This window comes from Equus quagga, chromosome 11 (genome assembly GCF_021613505.1).
Source record: "Equus quagga isolate Etosha38 chromosome 11, UCLA_HA_Equagga_1.0, whole genome shotgun sequence".
In the NCBI taxonomy this organism is placed as follows: domain Eukaryota; kingdom Metazoa; phylum Chordata; class Mammalia; order Perissodactyla; family Equidae; genus Equus; species Equus quagga.
Genome location: NC_060277.1, coordinates 102,569,037 through 102,584,181, shown reverse-complemented (window position 1 = coordinate 102,584,181; position 15,145 = coordinate 102,569,037). Strand labels below are relative to the sequence as shown.

The window sequence follows — 15,145 nt, the reverse complement described above, 5'->3', positions numbered from 1 at the left end:
GAGGGAGCACAATTCACTCTGCACCTGCTTATGGATCATTTTTTTCTAAGAGAAAGGATTTGGGTTCTGAGTCATCTGGTGAAATAGAACAGCGTGTAGTTCCCATGGAACATGTGGCAGTGTCAGGCTGCTCTGGCCAGGCACAGACCCTGCCATAATTTGGCCAGATCTGCCTCCCAGCCTTCCCCGCTCTCCTCTTCCTCCTGCCTGTCGTCTCTTTCTGCTTTCAGGGGACCAGCACTGAACCAAGCAAATGATGTCCCATAGAACCACCACAAATGGTTGTGCAGGTTGCACACTGCACAACGGAAGTGATGCCACTTGCCTAGACTGTGGTATAAATGACACCTTTCAAGTTGTACAGTGCGTGTCCTGCACAGCCTTCTAGGGTGGCCCATGGTACACAGCCCAGTGGGGATGGCTCAACTGAAAATCAGCCCTGACTCCGAACCTGCCCTTCTCTGTTCCAAGCAGGACAAGCAGGCGGTTCTTGAGGCTCTGGGGGCGTATTTTCCACACTTACTAACCCTGGGACTGAGGCAGGAGGCACTGGAGAAACAAACCATTCTCCTCTTGAACTTGCCTGAGGTTATGGACATTGATGCTGCCTCTTCCTCTTTACTCCCCTGCCTTTGTCCCCACCATGGTCCCCAGAGTTCTGGGATCTCTTTCTGGATTGGCCTCATGGTGCATCAGCCCAGAGGTCAGACGATGTGGCTTCCTGAGGTCCCAGCAGGAGGCAGATGGTATCTTCAGACGGGGCGAATGAAGGGTGTTTGGTGAAGGACTGTTTACAAAGGTGTGGGCAAGGTTAAGGGCAACTGGCAAGGATGGTGAGCACACCGGGCTGGCTGCAGCAGGAGCCCTTACACACTGAGGCCTGAACAGGTGAGGGAGGCAGGTATGGGAACCTGGAGGAGGGCAGCCTGGCAGGAGCTATGGCCCTTGTAAAGGAATGCAGCCCTCTCATCTGCAGCCCGCAGGAAGGAAGCCTGAATTCTCCTCCCAAAGCCGAGTCAAGGGAGCAGGCGATCGGTCCATGGTGGCGACCTCCCGGGGCCCAGAGCAGGATGGAGAGAGATGGAGCGAGGGTCCGGAGGGGCAAACCCAGAGTGTGCCGTGCTCTCATCCACCCAGCTTCCGCTCCTGCTGTCCTGAAACCCCAGCAGCAGTGCCCAGGGGAGGGCATGAGGGCCAGAAGGGCCCCGGCAGCGATTTTCCCCAATAAAATGGTGGAGAGAGTGCAACAGCAGTTCAAGCTCGTCTGGGAATGAAATGTTCTGCTCCAGCGTAGGCTGTGGGGAGACCAGCCAGGTTCATGAACAAGCCCAGAGACATCTGAAGGAGAGAGGGGTGAGGGCTTTGGGACCTGTGATCCACAGGTGCCGGTGGAATTGGGGTGCAAGGCAGAGCCAACTCGCCAACAAGGAGGTGTTTTTCCACTGAGAGGCTGCAGAAGCAGGGAGAATTGGCCCTGAAACTGAGCTCCAGAGTGCGGTACCTGTGAGCTTGGAGCCAGAGGGACAGGCCGAGGTCGCGGTCACCACAGCCATCTGGCCTGTGTTCCCCAGTATTCGGTCCTCTGGTCTCTGTCGAGACGGTTGATCCTGAGAATATGTCGAAGCTCAGGAGAGCAAGCTCTGGGGCCTGATGTCTGCAGGAGACGAGGGTTCCTGAGAATTCATGTTTATTCACTCATTTAACAAAAAATTACTGTGGGCCTACTATGCGCTGGGCGCTGTATTAGGCACGTGGGATGCAGCAGCGAACAAAGCAGAGCTCTGCCCTCCTGCTGCTGACATTCTGGTGGAGAAGGTCACAGAAGGTTCCATGGAGGCCTGCCTGTGGGAGAGCCTGTTGGAGTGGCAGCTCAGCTGTCCAGGCATGGGGCGCCAGCCAGCAGCTGCGCTTCTCACACCCATCTGCAGCAATTCAAGAGCAGTCAACCCTCCAGCTGTGCATTCTGAAGCCTTCTAGAGAAACCGGGCTTGTGTTGAGTTATGTCATTGTCGCAGGGTTTCCTGATGGCCTCTGGGCTCTAATGAGGACCCCACCAGATGCGTAGATCCCCGCCAGATGCGTAGATCCACAGGAGGGGGTCACCACTCCGTACCCTGCCTGCCGTTTCTCTTCCACCTGCCCACTGCCCCCAGGGGTTTCCGCTCATCTTGCTCTGGGCCTGGCGCCTCTTTTCCAGATTCTGCATTTCTGGTTAGGTGCATGATTTCTGTGCTAAGCCTCAGAGTGCTGGTGTCCGGGCTGCTGAGAGTCCACGGTGTGCCTGAGGGTGCGTTAAAAAGAGGTGCCCATCCTCTGGGCAGAGGCAGATGCTCACCAGGGCTTGATTTGGCCACAGGGCAGGGGCTGGACGTCAGCCCCACTTGTCCCTCAGCTCTGTGCAAGCCCCAGCCTGCGCCACTGGTGGAGCTCAGCCCTGCGCTTGTTTGCTGGGTGAGCCCCGGCTGCTGTCCACACATCCAGAGCTCCGGAATGAGCCCATGTGGCAAAGGACAGGTGCTCACGTGACTGATCTGGGCAGGATGGGTGGCTCTGAGCCAGGCCCAGCCTCAGTGACCTTAGAGGCACTGGGCTCCCTTCTCTCCGGCCCCTCTGACCTGTCTGTAGAGCCGGGGCATCGAGGGGACCTGATCCCAGCATTTGTGGCTGGCACAGCTCAGAGGCACGTTTCAGAAGCCCACAGGAAACCGCCTCCCAGAGCCTGCGGCTGCAAGAAGGCACAGGGAGGAGGAGGGGGAGCCTGAGAGAAGAGCTTCATTTAATGCCCCAAACAAACCCCTCTCTGTGAAGCAGGGGCACACACTGGGGGGCTTACAAAAAAGGAGACAAACGCCGCCTTCAGAGGCTGAAAGGCCGCAAAAGGGCTCAGCTGGCTCAGGAGGTTGGCGCCTGCCAGCATTCCCCACTCACTGTCCCCTGCCAGGGCCACCAAGGGTCCACGTAGCCGGGATTTCTGCTGGGCTGGGAGACCTGCAGGCGCATTGGGAAGGCTGAGCTCAGGGCTCCTCCTCACGTGCCCCTCCCCTTCCTCCTGCCCTTCCCCCTAGCCAGATGCTAAGGAACGGGGAGCACATGCTCAAAGCCCCTGCTGAGTGTTTCCGTGCCTTATCCCATCAGATTCTCACAGCAGCCCCGCAGGTGGGGTCTTCTTTCCCAGGGTGACCACCACAAAGCACCACAAGCTGGGAGGCTGAAAACCACGGATGTCTATGCTCACGGTGTGGAGGCCTTGCGTCTTCAGGGAGGGGTTGGCAGGGCCATGCTCCCCCCATGGCCTCAAGCAGGGGACCTGGCCTTGCCTCTCCCAGCTTCTGGTGGCTCCAGCACTCCTCAACCTGGGGCTGCCTCCCTCCTGTCTCTGCCCCCGTCTTCACGCGCCTTCTCCCCTGTGTGTCCTCTCCTGCTTGCATATTTTGCTCTTCCCTTATGGGGAATGTCCTGGGATTTAGGGTCCACCCTCATCTAAGACGGTGTCATCTCAAGATCCTTATCCTAGTCGCATCCACAAAGATGTTTTTGCCCAATGAGGTCCCGTTCCTGGGCACCGGCGGTTAGGACTTGGACGTAGCTTTCGGGGCACCTTACCTGCGGGAAGGTACTCCTGCTCGCCCCACGTTGTAAAAGAGGGGACTGAGGTGGCCGGAAGTGAACTGCCCTGGGCACCCCGCTGGTCAGGGGCAGAGCAAAAGGGCAAGTCGAGCTCTGTTGGACACCACAGTCCACACATGTCCCACTCTGTCCAGCCACCTCCTCTGTGACCTCAGGAGGTCCTGAGCTTCCACGTCCTCATCTGTCACCTGGTGGCAATAACAATGATGATGATGATGGAGATAAAGGCTGTCACTTTGGAAGTGCGTGCTGTGGCCAGGCCCTGTGCTAAGCCCCTTATATGTACAAAACCAACTGTAGGACGTAGGTACTATTAGGAACTGTGCTCCACCGATGGGGAAACTCAGTTTTAGAGAGGTCAAGTAACTTGACCAAGGCCACACAGCCAGCATGTCAGAGCAGGGCCTGCACCAGACCCCCACAATGCCAAAGCCTGTGTCCTCAACCACCCCTCAGAGCGGCCTCTCACAGACGCCACTTCCCAGCCTTCCAGAGGCTTCATGGAGGAGGTGTCCATGAAAGGGCTCAGTGGGCCATGAGGTGTCGTCCAAATGGGAGGTGGCACAGTGTTTTCATGGCTGTTACTATGGCCTCCCTGGTGCCACCAAGGGGCCCTCTTCTCTTCTGGCTGGCAGAAGTGTGACCCACACCCAGGGAGACCCTAAGCAAGGCTTGCGCAGATATGGCTAAAGGCTGCTTGGCATCTGGGGGGAGTCCCCGCAGGCCTGGGCCACGACCACGGGTCTCCGGGGCCTGATGGGAATCTTCAAAGTCTGGGGAAGGGCCTGGAGCTTCGGGGCTCGCGGCCATGCCCAGGAGGGCAGGGGCCTCACCGCCGTCTCTGCTGCTCTCCTGCCCTACCCAGGCATCGTGCGTGCCTCCAGCGTCTTCCCCATCCTCAGCACCATCCTGCTGCTGCTCGGCGGGCTCTGCATCGGCGCCGGGAGGTTCTACAGCCGCAAGAACAACATCATCCTCAGTGCCGGCATCCTCTTTGTGGCTGCAGGTGAGCTGCCCGCCCTGGTCCCCGCTGCCCAGAGCGTGCATCCTGGTGCGGGGGCAGAGCGTAAAATTGCCATGCATGATTAACTTCAAAAGTCCTGGCGTGTGGCGGTGGGGAGTGGGGAGCAACTGCTTAACGGGTACGGGGTCTCCTTTTGGGGTGACAAAAATGTTGGAACTAGATGGAGTGGTGGTTGCACAGCCTTGTGAAAGCACTAAATACCACTGAATTGTCCACTTCAAAGGGTTAATTTTATGTTAGGTGAATTTCACCTCAATTGAAAAAACGTGATTAAGTACAGGCGTGCAAAGTGCCACAAGGAGGCAGTGCTGGTGCCCTACACGCTTGTAAGAGGGAGCCTGGCTGAGTCAGGGGTCCGGGAGGTACCCAGAGGGACCCACGGAAGGAGATGATGAGGTAAAGACAGGGTGAAGGGATGCAGAGGAAGCAGAGAAAGCCAGTGTGCAGGGGCAGGGGGAGCCAAAGGGCTAGGGATGCCTGCCCATCCTGACCGCCTGACTCTCCCGGCCGAGGGGCGGACAGCAGCACTTCAGAGCTACCCCCACTGCGACCCAGTGAAAACCCACGGAGCCTTGGGTGACAGTAACGTACCCCCTGCCTAATGGGTCCAAAATGGCTTCACACCATCGCCCCTCTGAGGCTCGATGGAGACAGTTCAGTGCGTGTCTAGCCGCTGCAGAAGTGGAAGAAATCCAGGCTGGAAGTGGGTCTCACAGAGGGTTAGTGGCTGGTAGATGATTTACACAGTCTGGCGGAAAACCCAGGTTTTCTGGCCTGAGTCGCTGGGGGAGGGTGGAGAGGTTGCCAACCCTGGCAAAGCTCAGCTGGTAGCACCCTGAGGCTCCGGGCAGCACCCATGGAGTTCGGGGGTCCCTGTCAGGAGAAACAAGAGCCGCCTGATTCTTAGGCCTCCTTCCAGTAAATAAATGCAAGAAATGTTAGGAAGCTTGGCAATTCCTTCCTAAATTCTTATCATAGCTCCTTGCACCATCCTAACAGTGGTTTTTCTTTCAAAGTGTCTTCTTTCTTATACCAGACTGGGGAGGTGGAGCAGTGTGGGGGGGTGGCCTGAGCTCCGACCATGCCCTGCCCCCTCTCTGTGCGTGGTCTCGCATCATAAAGCAGTCCAGTGGTACCGTGATGGTGATAAAGAGAATTCCACTAACGGTGGTGGCCGTGCCTCCTTGGCCAAGGATGGGGAACGGCCTCTCGTGGTGCCCGACCCACATGGGTGCCCACTGGTCATCCTCATCTGCATCTCGTCTTCTCATGGTTTCTCCTGGAGAGGGAAGACGACCGCTGTTTACATCGTGACACTGACAGCCAAAGCAGTTAGGGGACTGGCTTGAAATCTCAGAGCCAGGTCAGCAGAGCCGGGGCTCCGGGGTCCAGTTCTTGTGCTTCTTCTCATCACTTCAGCCCTTGTTTCCCTCCAGGGCAATAAATACATGTGTATCTGAGGGGGATGCAGCTGTGTCAGGAGTGTGTGTGTGTCTGAGAAGTGTAGCGTGTATGTACGTGTGCAGTGTTCACGTGTGTCCGGGGAGTGTGGTGTGTGTGAACACGTGCAGTGTGTGTGTGTGTACACTGGGAAGGGGGGCCTGTGTTTAGGGTCTCCTTCTGAAGAAGCACCAACCTCGTTCCTGGCGAAGTCCCTGTCCCTTCCCTTCTTTCCTCCCAGAACAGAGGCAGAGGTGAGAGGGCGGGGACACACCCCATTCTCTCTCCTCCTTCAAGCAGTCAGATTTCTCAAGGGGTGAATCATTAAAGAAGTCCCTGCTGTGGCATTTAAACACTGTCACCTTCCCTATCCCGAGGAAGGGAAAGAAGACTCAGGCTGACACCAGCCGGCCGCTGTGCCAGCTACTCTGTGAGCACCACCGCCTCACCCAGCCCCTGAGGAGGCAGCCAGGTGGCAAAGACACAGGCTGCATCCAGGGCCATCAGCCTGCACAGCAAGGTGCCCCCTGCAGCTGCGTGTTCCCCCAAGGGACCGTTTCAAAAGCATATCCAGACACTCCAGGTCACCAGAGGGGCTGTGGAGCCCACTCAGCTAAAAACATGAGTCCATCCTTAGAGGAGAGGATGTGGCGGCAACAAGAAGCAATGACAACAGGCAAACAAGGGGATGTTCACTTGTTTCTGTTTATTTCCCGCTTCATGGAGCTTTGATCGTGGGTTGAGGCTGCTGCAGGCCAGGGTCACGTGTAGGCCCCCGCCCAGTCCAACCCCAGCAGGGAGGTAAGACCCACTCATAAAGAATTCTAGGTGGGAGGCCGGCCCCATGGCCAAGCAGTTAAGTTCAAGGGCTCCGCTGCAGCAGCCCAGGGTTTCGCTGGTTCAGATCCTGGGTGTGGACCTAGCATCACTCATCAGGCCACGCTGAGGCGGCATCACACAGGGCATAACTAGAAGGACCCACAACTAAAATATATGACTATGTACTGGGGGGATTTGGGAAGAAGAAGGAAAAATAAAAAATAAAATAAAATCTTTAAAAAAAAACGGAATTCTAGGTGGAAAATACTCGGAGCCTCAGAAGAGGTTCTGTTTGAAGGCTGGGAGAGTCAGAAGAAGACACAATAACTTCTCTGGGAAAATGTGATTAGCTGGGTCATGGTCTAAGGAGCATTCTTATGACTTGTGCTGAATACGGGGCGGGGAAGGAAAGACAAAGCTAGGGAGGCAGGGAGAGAAGGGACGAGAGAGAAGGGTACAAAGGAAGTAAACCGTTAGAGTAAAAGCCGTGTCAGTGAAGCCTCTCCTGGAACACAGCAGGAGGGCAAGGAGTCAAAACCTACAACTAGTTTGCTCAGGCAGGATCTCTGGTCCCCTTAGCAGGAAATGTTCTAACCCATCCACACTGCGATCGGTGCAGTAGAAAAACGGACAAAGGACATGGGCAGTGCGTAGCCTCACAATACAACATGGGAGATTATCATAGAAGTTAAAGCTCGCTCACTGGGTGCCGGGCACTGTTATAAGCGCTTGGTCTCTATTAGCTCATTTAATCCTCACATCTACCCTGTGAAATGCGTGCGACTGCACCTCCCATTTTGCACATGAAGATACTGAGGCACAGAGAGGTGAGTAATTTTCCCAAAGTTCCACAGCTGATAGTGGGTAAAACCAGGATTCAAACCCAGGCAGCTCGGCCCTGCTCAACCTCACCTGTAAGAAGAGAAAATCAAATACACACAGCAGCCAGTGGCTGTGTTTCACCTCCCAGGTTGGCAAAGATCCAGAAGTTTGATAATATGAGTTATAGGCTGCTGAGCCAGTTTGTGCCCCTGTGGAGGGTGCTTGGGCGGTGAGTCAGAACTCAAAACCCTAAACGCAACATGGTGCCCTGGATGGATCCTGGAACAGAAAAAGGACATGAGTGGAAACCCCAGTGAAATCTGAGTAAAGTCTAGAGGCAGGTGAGTGGAAATGGACCAGGTGGGTTTCCTGGTTGTAACAAAGGAACTCCGTATTGTAAGATGTTAATAGGAGAAACCAGGGCGTGGGGGGAGTTAGGAAGGAGCTCTCTGAAATAAAAGTTTATTTTTCAGTTTTTCAACGCACGTACCCAGTGAAACAGCAGTTTCACTTCAAGGAATTCATCCCACAGTTGTACTCATGGAATGCTGTGGACTCAAGGATGTTGGTGGCAAATCTGTCATAGCAGAGGGCTGGAAGCCACCTCAGTGTGCACAGCAGAGGCCTGGCTAGATGTCCATGCAGTGGGCGCCTCGTGCAGTTAGAAAGACAGAGACAGCTCCTCCTTTGCTGATAAACAGCCGTCTCTCAGATGGACCATTAAGTGAAAAGGCAAGGGGACAGAGTATTGTGCAAAGAAAAAAAATAGATATATGTGTCTGCGTGTGTGTGTGTGTATGAGAGAAAGCGAGCGAGTGAGACTGGACATAAGACAGACAGAAGAAAGAAATTCCTAGTAGCCGCCTTCAGGAGGGGAACTGCGTAGCTCAGAGCTTGTGTCTTCTTGTGTACCTCATCTGAACTGTGTACTTTATTACCCGTTCAAAATTAATTACTAAAAGAAAAGTTAGCAACCAGAATAAAGCAATACCCTTCAAAGGGGGGAGTGGCCGCCAGCCCCTCCTCCGCCCGCCTGTCCGCTGTCCCGCTCTGGGTCTAACCTCTGCCTCTCTCCTTCTTGCCCCCTCCTGCTTCCCTCTCAGGCCTCAGTAACATCATAGGCATCATCGTCTACATTTCCAGCAACACCGGTGACCCAAGCGACAAGCGCGACGAAGACAAAAAAAACCATTACAACTACGGCTGGTCTTTTTACTTCGGAGCCCTGTCTTTCATTGTGGCTGAGACCGTGGGCGTCCTGGCTGTAAACATTTACATTGAGAAAAATAAAGAGTTGAGATTTAAGACCAAACGGGAGTTCCTTAAGGCTCCCTCCTCGTCTCCCTATGCCAGGATGCCGAGCTACAGGTACCGGCGACGGCGCTCGAGGTCCAGCTCCAGGTCCACCGAGGCCTCGCCCTCCAGGGACACGTCTCCGGTGGGCCTGAAGATCACCGGGGCCATCCCCATGGGCGAGCTGTCCATGTACACGCTGTCCAGGGAGCCCCTCAAGGTGACCACGGCCGCCAGCTACAGCCCCGACCAGGAGGCCAGCTTCCTGCAGGTGCATGACTTCTTCCAGCAGGACCTGAAGGAAGGCCTGCACGTCAGCATGCTGAACCGGCGGACGACCCCCGTGTGAGCACCCCTCTCTCCCAAGGATGGCCGTTTGCATCCCACAGGAGGGCCTCTGACCCTGTAGGCGGGCCAACAGTGGACTGAAGCCAAACCCAACCCTCCCTGGTCTCGAGACAGTAACCCAAGCTGGCTTAGAGCGAAAGCACCAGGAGACAGGAATCAGGAGTGGAAGGCTGACTTTGTCCTCACAAAGGGTGTTTTGGGGCCCCAGGGGTTCTGAAGTCCCCCAGGAAGCCCAAGAGCTCTCCTGAGGCTGCACAGCCTCGACCAACCTGGGAAACAAAATTGAGCCATTATCCCCTCTTGGAGACAGATGTTGCCAGAAGGCTGGGCTCTCAGGGCCTCCCCTCTATCCCGGGCCTGAGCCACCAGGCACACAGGGGCCTTTGGACACTAGTCAGCTGCTTTTTCACCTGAGGTTCTTGTGTCCGTGAGCCAGAAACGAGGAAGCTGAAGCTCGCCCCCTTCCTCTCTGTCTGTCTGTCTGTCTCTCTCTCTCTGGCAGTGGCCTGTTGTGGAAATAACAGTCATCCTGAGCAGAAAGTCCTGCAGCCAGCTGGTGCTTGGCCTTTGTGCTGTCCTGGGGCCAGCTTCCCTCAGCCTGAGGAGACCGAGGCGGGTGGAAGAACCCACACTGGGGGAGGCCTTGGCCAGCCTGGGCATGAGGTAAAGGCCGGAGTCTGTTGCTGGCTTTCCTATCTGCTTCTGGAAGTTTCCGCCTCACACAGAAAGGGCACTGACTGTACTTGAGAGTCCGGAAGTAGGAGTCAGAGGAAAGGTGGCCATGTGGCCTCTTGCTGTGTCCCTACCCACTGGCCTGAGGAGCAGCCCGTCCCTCCTCGGGGGGTTGGGGGGGACAGACCCCACCCCACCCCACTGGTGTTTGGCTACAGAAGCCTGAACTTTTGTACAAGAAAGGGAGACCGAGGGTGAACAGCGACCAAAAAATCAGAACAAACATCCATTTCCTAGGTGGTTCCTCACCATGATTTACTGCAAATAAATGCCAGGAGAGCAAGTTCCATTCATTTCCTCGTCTTACGAAGTAGCAGCAACGCCTCCCCCTACTCCAATTACTGGAATTCATTCTGCCACCACCTGAAAGGGCTCAGCGGAGGAGTCTGGATGAAAAGCTGTGTTTGTCTTCCTCCTCACTCTCAAGAGGGACACCTGAGGACTCTGGAACCGAGGAGGCAGGTTCCATGTTTGACGTTTTTCCAGCCCCCCCCGCCCCCCCGCCGCCCCGCCACCACCCAGGCAAACAGGAAGCGTGTCCGGGGTCAGAAGAGAAACTCTCTGGAACGTGGAACTTACCCTCTTTTATATAAAACACGCGCTTTCTAAAGATAAATCCTTTCTTACTTTTTGAGACTTGGTAAGCCAGTCTTGAGCAGTTGTCTGTGATCCCGGTAGCTGTCGTACTTAGAAGTGACAAGCAAATTCTTACCTCAGCCACCTGCTCACGGGCCCCTGGGTGGCCTTGGCCCCTGGGAGTTCATTTCCGGCTCACGGTCATCTCCATCCTCCTTCATCCCCAGCAAGGACATCTCCACATGTCCCGCCTCCAGCCGGCTGCCCCGTGTGCCGGCGAGCTGAGGCGCCCAGGGCCAGGCCCTTCATGCTTGCTCGAAACCCTTTCCTCCCGTCCAGGTTGGCTTCGTGCGGTGGTTTGTCCAAGCATGTACAGCGGTGAGTGCTGGAGTGTCAGGGCTCATGGCCTGCCCCCGTGGTGGGCCCCCTACCCCTCTCACCCCCTCCTGCCCCACCCCCCACCCCTCTCACCCCCTCCACACCATGATAGCATCCCACCAGGCTAGAAGGAAGGGGGAGAAATCTGGGGACCTATCAGCCAGCAAGGCCCCGAGACTTCTTGTGTCACTTCCAAAAGCAAGGCAGCCTTGCTGTTTCTTCCTTATAAGCCACTTTCCCACCTGCCGCCCCAGAAGTTTCTATCATTTCATGGAGAAAGCTGTGTTCCAATGAATCCTACCTCTTGCCCAGTCCCAGGCAGAGAACACGGGGCCCACTCTAGGGACCAAGAAAGAGTAGAAAGAAGTGACAAAGAGGGGCCGAAGAGCAGGGAGCAGAACAACCTCAGACCGCCTGGTCTTCACAGCCTTTCTCCCCACCGCCATGCTAGGCTCCAGGACCCTCGTCTCTGCTTCACCCCCTCCTTCTCGCCACATCCCAGCCGGGACTTGCCCAGGGGAGGGGGCAGAGCTGCCTCCCTGCCGCCTGTCGGTCTGAGACCTTGTGCCCACCGCGGGGAGATGTGGTGGCCTGCACCCACCTCCTCACCATCCTCCCGACCCACCACCCTCTCCAACCAGCCCTTGTGTGTTTTGCCAGTTAAGCACCTGTGAATCCTGTACCTACTACTGGTTTCGGGTTGTTAGTTCTGTGTTTTTTTAATTAAATAAAAACATTTTTAAAATGTTTTCTTCTTGATGTGGGGGGAGGGGTAGAGTTCCCCTCAAGTCTTGGTGGGCACTTAGGGTAAACAGTGTCCCTGAGTCTGGGGGACACTGTGGACCCTCCCAGAACAGAAGAAGGGAGGGTGGATTCTGTGCTGGTCAAGGCCATTTTCTCTGGCGTTTATCTGGGTCACTGTCCACCTCCCCAGCACCCCTGGCTGGTTTGAAACTTCTGGTTGGTGCTGTCAAGGTGCCTTTTCACAGATGGGCTGGAAGATGGACAGGCCAGTAGTCCCCATTCTGTGCTTCACTTGTGTTTCTTAGAGTAGCTAACAGCGTGACCAACAGCCCCAAACACAGACTGGCTTAACACAGTAGAGTTTATTTCTCATTCATGGGAAATGCAATCAGCTGGGGCGTTCGGGGGGGCACTCTGCTCCACACAGTCATTCAGAGATTCAGAGGCCCATGCTATGGGGGCTCTGTCATCCTCAACACAAGCTTCTAAGTTGCCCCTGGCATTGACATCCAGTGGGCCAATGGAGAAGAGAGAGTGTGGGTGATCTTGTAAGTAGAGAGTCTCATGGTATCCATGCACACTGCACTGAGATTTGGGAGAAACCTGTCCAGCCGATCCAGGTGCCAGGCCGTGTCCTCAACCCCGGGAGAGGGCTCCTGCCTCAGCTGCTGCTCTGGCTGAGGCCCATTCGTTCCTACCCTCAGTGGCCCTGGGCTGAGGGGTGGTGGTGGTCAAGGCTGCCACATAGCTGCTGCTTTCTTTGCAGGCTCTGGAGGCCCCCAAACCCTACTGGGGCGTTTCCAGTTCCATGCAGGTTCAAGAGCCTAGTCCTGACCACTGTCGGGCGCCCTGGGAGCCGAGCTTCTTGGGTAGGGTCTTGTTCTGGGTCCCTAGTGTGGAATGAGCAAAGAAGAGAGGCCTGGGGGGAGGGGAAGCAGATGGGCATGGGGAGTGGGGGAGGCCTTCCAGCAGGGAGCTCAGACCCAGCCATGTGACCTCAGCTCCCTGCACTGGTTCCTAATATAGTACCCCTGGCTGCCCAGCCCTAGAGATGAGGGGCAGGCGGGGGATGGGAGGGCTGCTCAGGGACCTTAGAATCCAGAGGGGGATCGGGGCAGATACACCTGATACAGATGGTTTAAAATTTGCAGCTTCCAACAAAACAGCTGGTGCAACCTCAGCAACAGAAGTCTGTGCTCACAGAGGGTAACAAACCCACCTCCTTATGCTTACAACGGCAGGAGAGGGGCTTGCAGAGACCTATGCCCTGACCTCTGGCCCCTGATGAGTATTCTGGGAGATACATTAACCTCTGTGGGATCGCCCGAATCTACAGATTAAGTTGCAATAGCCAGGTGCTTAAAAAAAAAAAAAACCAATACTTTGTTTTCCTAATTCTAGAGTAATACATTTTACCTAAAAAAAAAAAAATCTGAAAAATACAGAAAAGTTAAAGAAGAAAACAATATCAGGCAAAATTCCACTACCCAAGACAGAAGCATAGTTAACATTTCAGTGCACCCAAACGTATGCGGGGGTGTGGCTTCATCCCCTGCTCTGTTCTCTGTTTCTCATCAGGAGAATCTTCCCATGGCTTTAAATATTCCTCAAAAACATAATCTTTCATGCCTGCATAAAACAGAGATATCACCGTTTATCTAACCAGCGTCCTACTGCTGGACGTGGCTGATTTGCTCCCCAGATCGTAATGGCGCCTGAATGGGGCCGATGCTGAGATCCTCAGGATGCATTTGCTGAAGATCTGTTACTTCTCACTATGAGCTTCCAGTCCAGCTTTCTCCTAGCAGCTGATTAAAAGATCAGGCTCTTTGTCCACCCCCAAACACAGCCAGGATCTTGTCTGCGTACACACCTGGGTGCCGGGGCTGTGGGGATAGCAGCCTCCCCTCCCCTCTTCCTGCCCAGGGGCTAGTCAGCAGCTTCATCCTGTGTTCCTCCTGGAAGGCTGGGGCTGCTTCATTCCACCAGGCCTCACATTTAGCCATTCTCAGCTACACAAAATATAATTCCTTCCTGTCACCGAGAGCATCAGTTCACAGGGCTGTGTAACAAATTACACTCAAACTTAGTGGCATTAAATATGGTCACAGATTCTTATCTCTACTTGACAGAGACACAGTCAGGATGGTCAGTGGCTGAGGCCTTGGCTGGAAGACTTGATGGCCAGGGGCTGGAATCATCTAGAAGCTCATTTGCTCAAGTCTGGTGGTTGATGGTGGCTATTGGCAAAGACCTCAGCTGCAGTTTTCAGCCTGAATGTCTACACATGGCTTCTCTGTATGGCCCGCGGTTCCTCACAGCATGTTGTCTGGGTCCGAGGGCAAATGTCCTCAGAGTAAGAGACAAAGGTGGAAGTCTCGGAAGTCACACAGCGTCTCCTTCCACTGTACTGTAAGGGTTAGAACACTCAAAAGCCCGCCTGAGTTCTAGGGGAGAGGAAATAGACTCCACCTCTTGCTGGAAGAAGACGTGGAAGTGGAAATACTGCTGTGGCCATTTTTGGAAGACACAGTCTGCCCCCTCTTCTCTCCAGAACCCTCAATGGCTCTAAGCTTCTCCAATCGCCAGCCCTCCCTTCCATGCTCCATCTCCACTGCGCCCTCTGGAACTACCCCCATCTTCAAATCTCCTTTCTGAGGTCTCCCTCCACCTCCTGGGTAAATGAAAGCTTCCTCTCCCCCAAGGACACTCCTTCCTCTGTTCCTCCTGGTGAAAGCTGTCCATTTTCCTGCAGGGGTTCCCCGCCCAGGTTCCCAATATGACCTCCTGGCTGCCCAGCCCCATACTCAGTCCCAAGAGGTGTGGGGCTGGAGAGGGAGAAAGGAGATCTGAGGGACCTCGGGATCCAGAGGATCCAGAGGGAGACTGGGGCAGATACACCTGACAAAGATATTTTTAAACTTGCAGCTTCCAACAAAACTGCCGGGGCAGCCTCAGGAGCAGAAGTCTGTGATCAGAGAGGTTATGAACTCGTGTCCTTGGACTTCAAATTGCAGGAGAGGGGAGCGCTGGGGGATGCTGACCCCTCCAAACCGTTACTCCTCCACCCTCCTGGGGAAAAGCCTTCTCTGAGGGCTGGGTAGACCATCCTGAACCCTTTCTCATCACTGTCATCTCCCGAACTCCTTCCTGGCCACTCCTTCACATTCGTCAGAGACTTCACCTCTGGCTCAAAGCCCTCCTCTGTGCCCCAAGTCCTGCCACCATCAAAGTGAGCCACATCAACATCCACGGGGCCAACCACTCTGACTCCCTGGCCTCACAGCTCTCCTGCCTTCTCACCTCCCCTGGCCATCTGAACTTCTCACCTCCCCTGGCCAT

At 55.2% G+C, this 15,145-nt stretch overlaps 1 protein-coding gene across 1 annotated transcript in view; it reads left to right on the top strand.

Annotated features, from left to right (window-relative positions):
- Positions 1-11,767, top strand: part of CACNG4 (calcium voltage-gated channel auxiliary subunit gamma 4) — a 60,030-nt gene extending 48,263 nt beyond the window's left edge. The window contains exons 3-4 of the mRNA XM_046674356.1: positions 4,493-4,633; positions 8,836-11,767. Of these exons, the coding sequence (XP_046530312.1) occupies positions 4,493-4,633; positions 8,836-9,374 (680 nt within the window). The 3' untranslated portion in view covers positions 9,375-11,767. The remainder of the gene's footprint in view (positions 1-4,492; positions 4,634-8,835) is intronic.
- Positions 11,768-15,145: the final 3,378 nt, after the last annotated feature.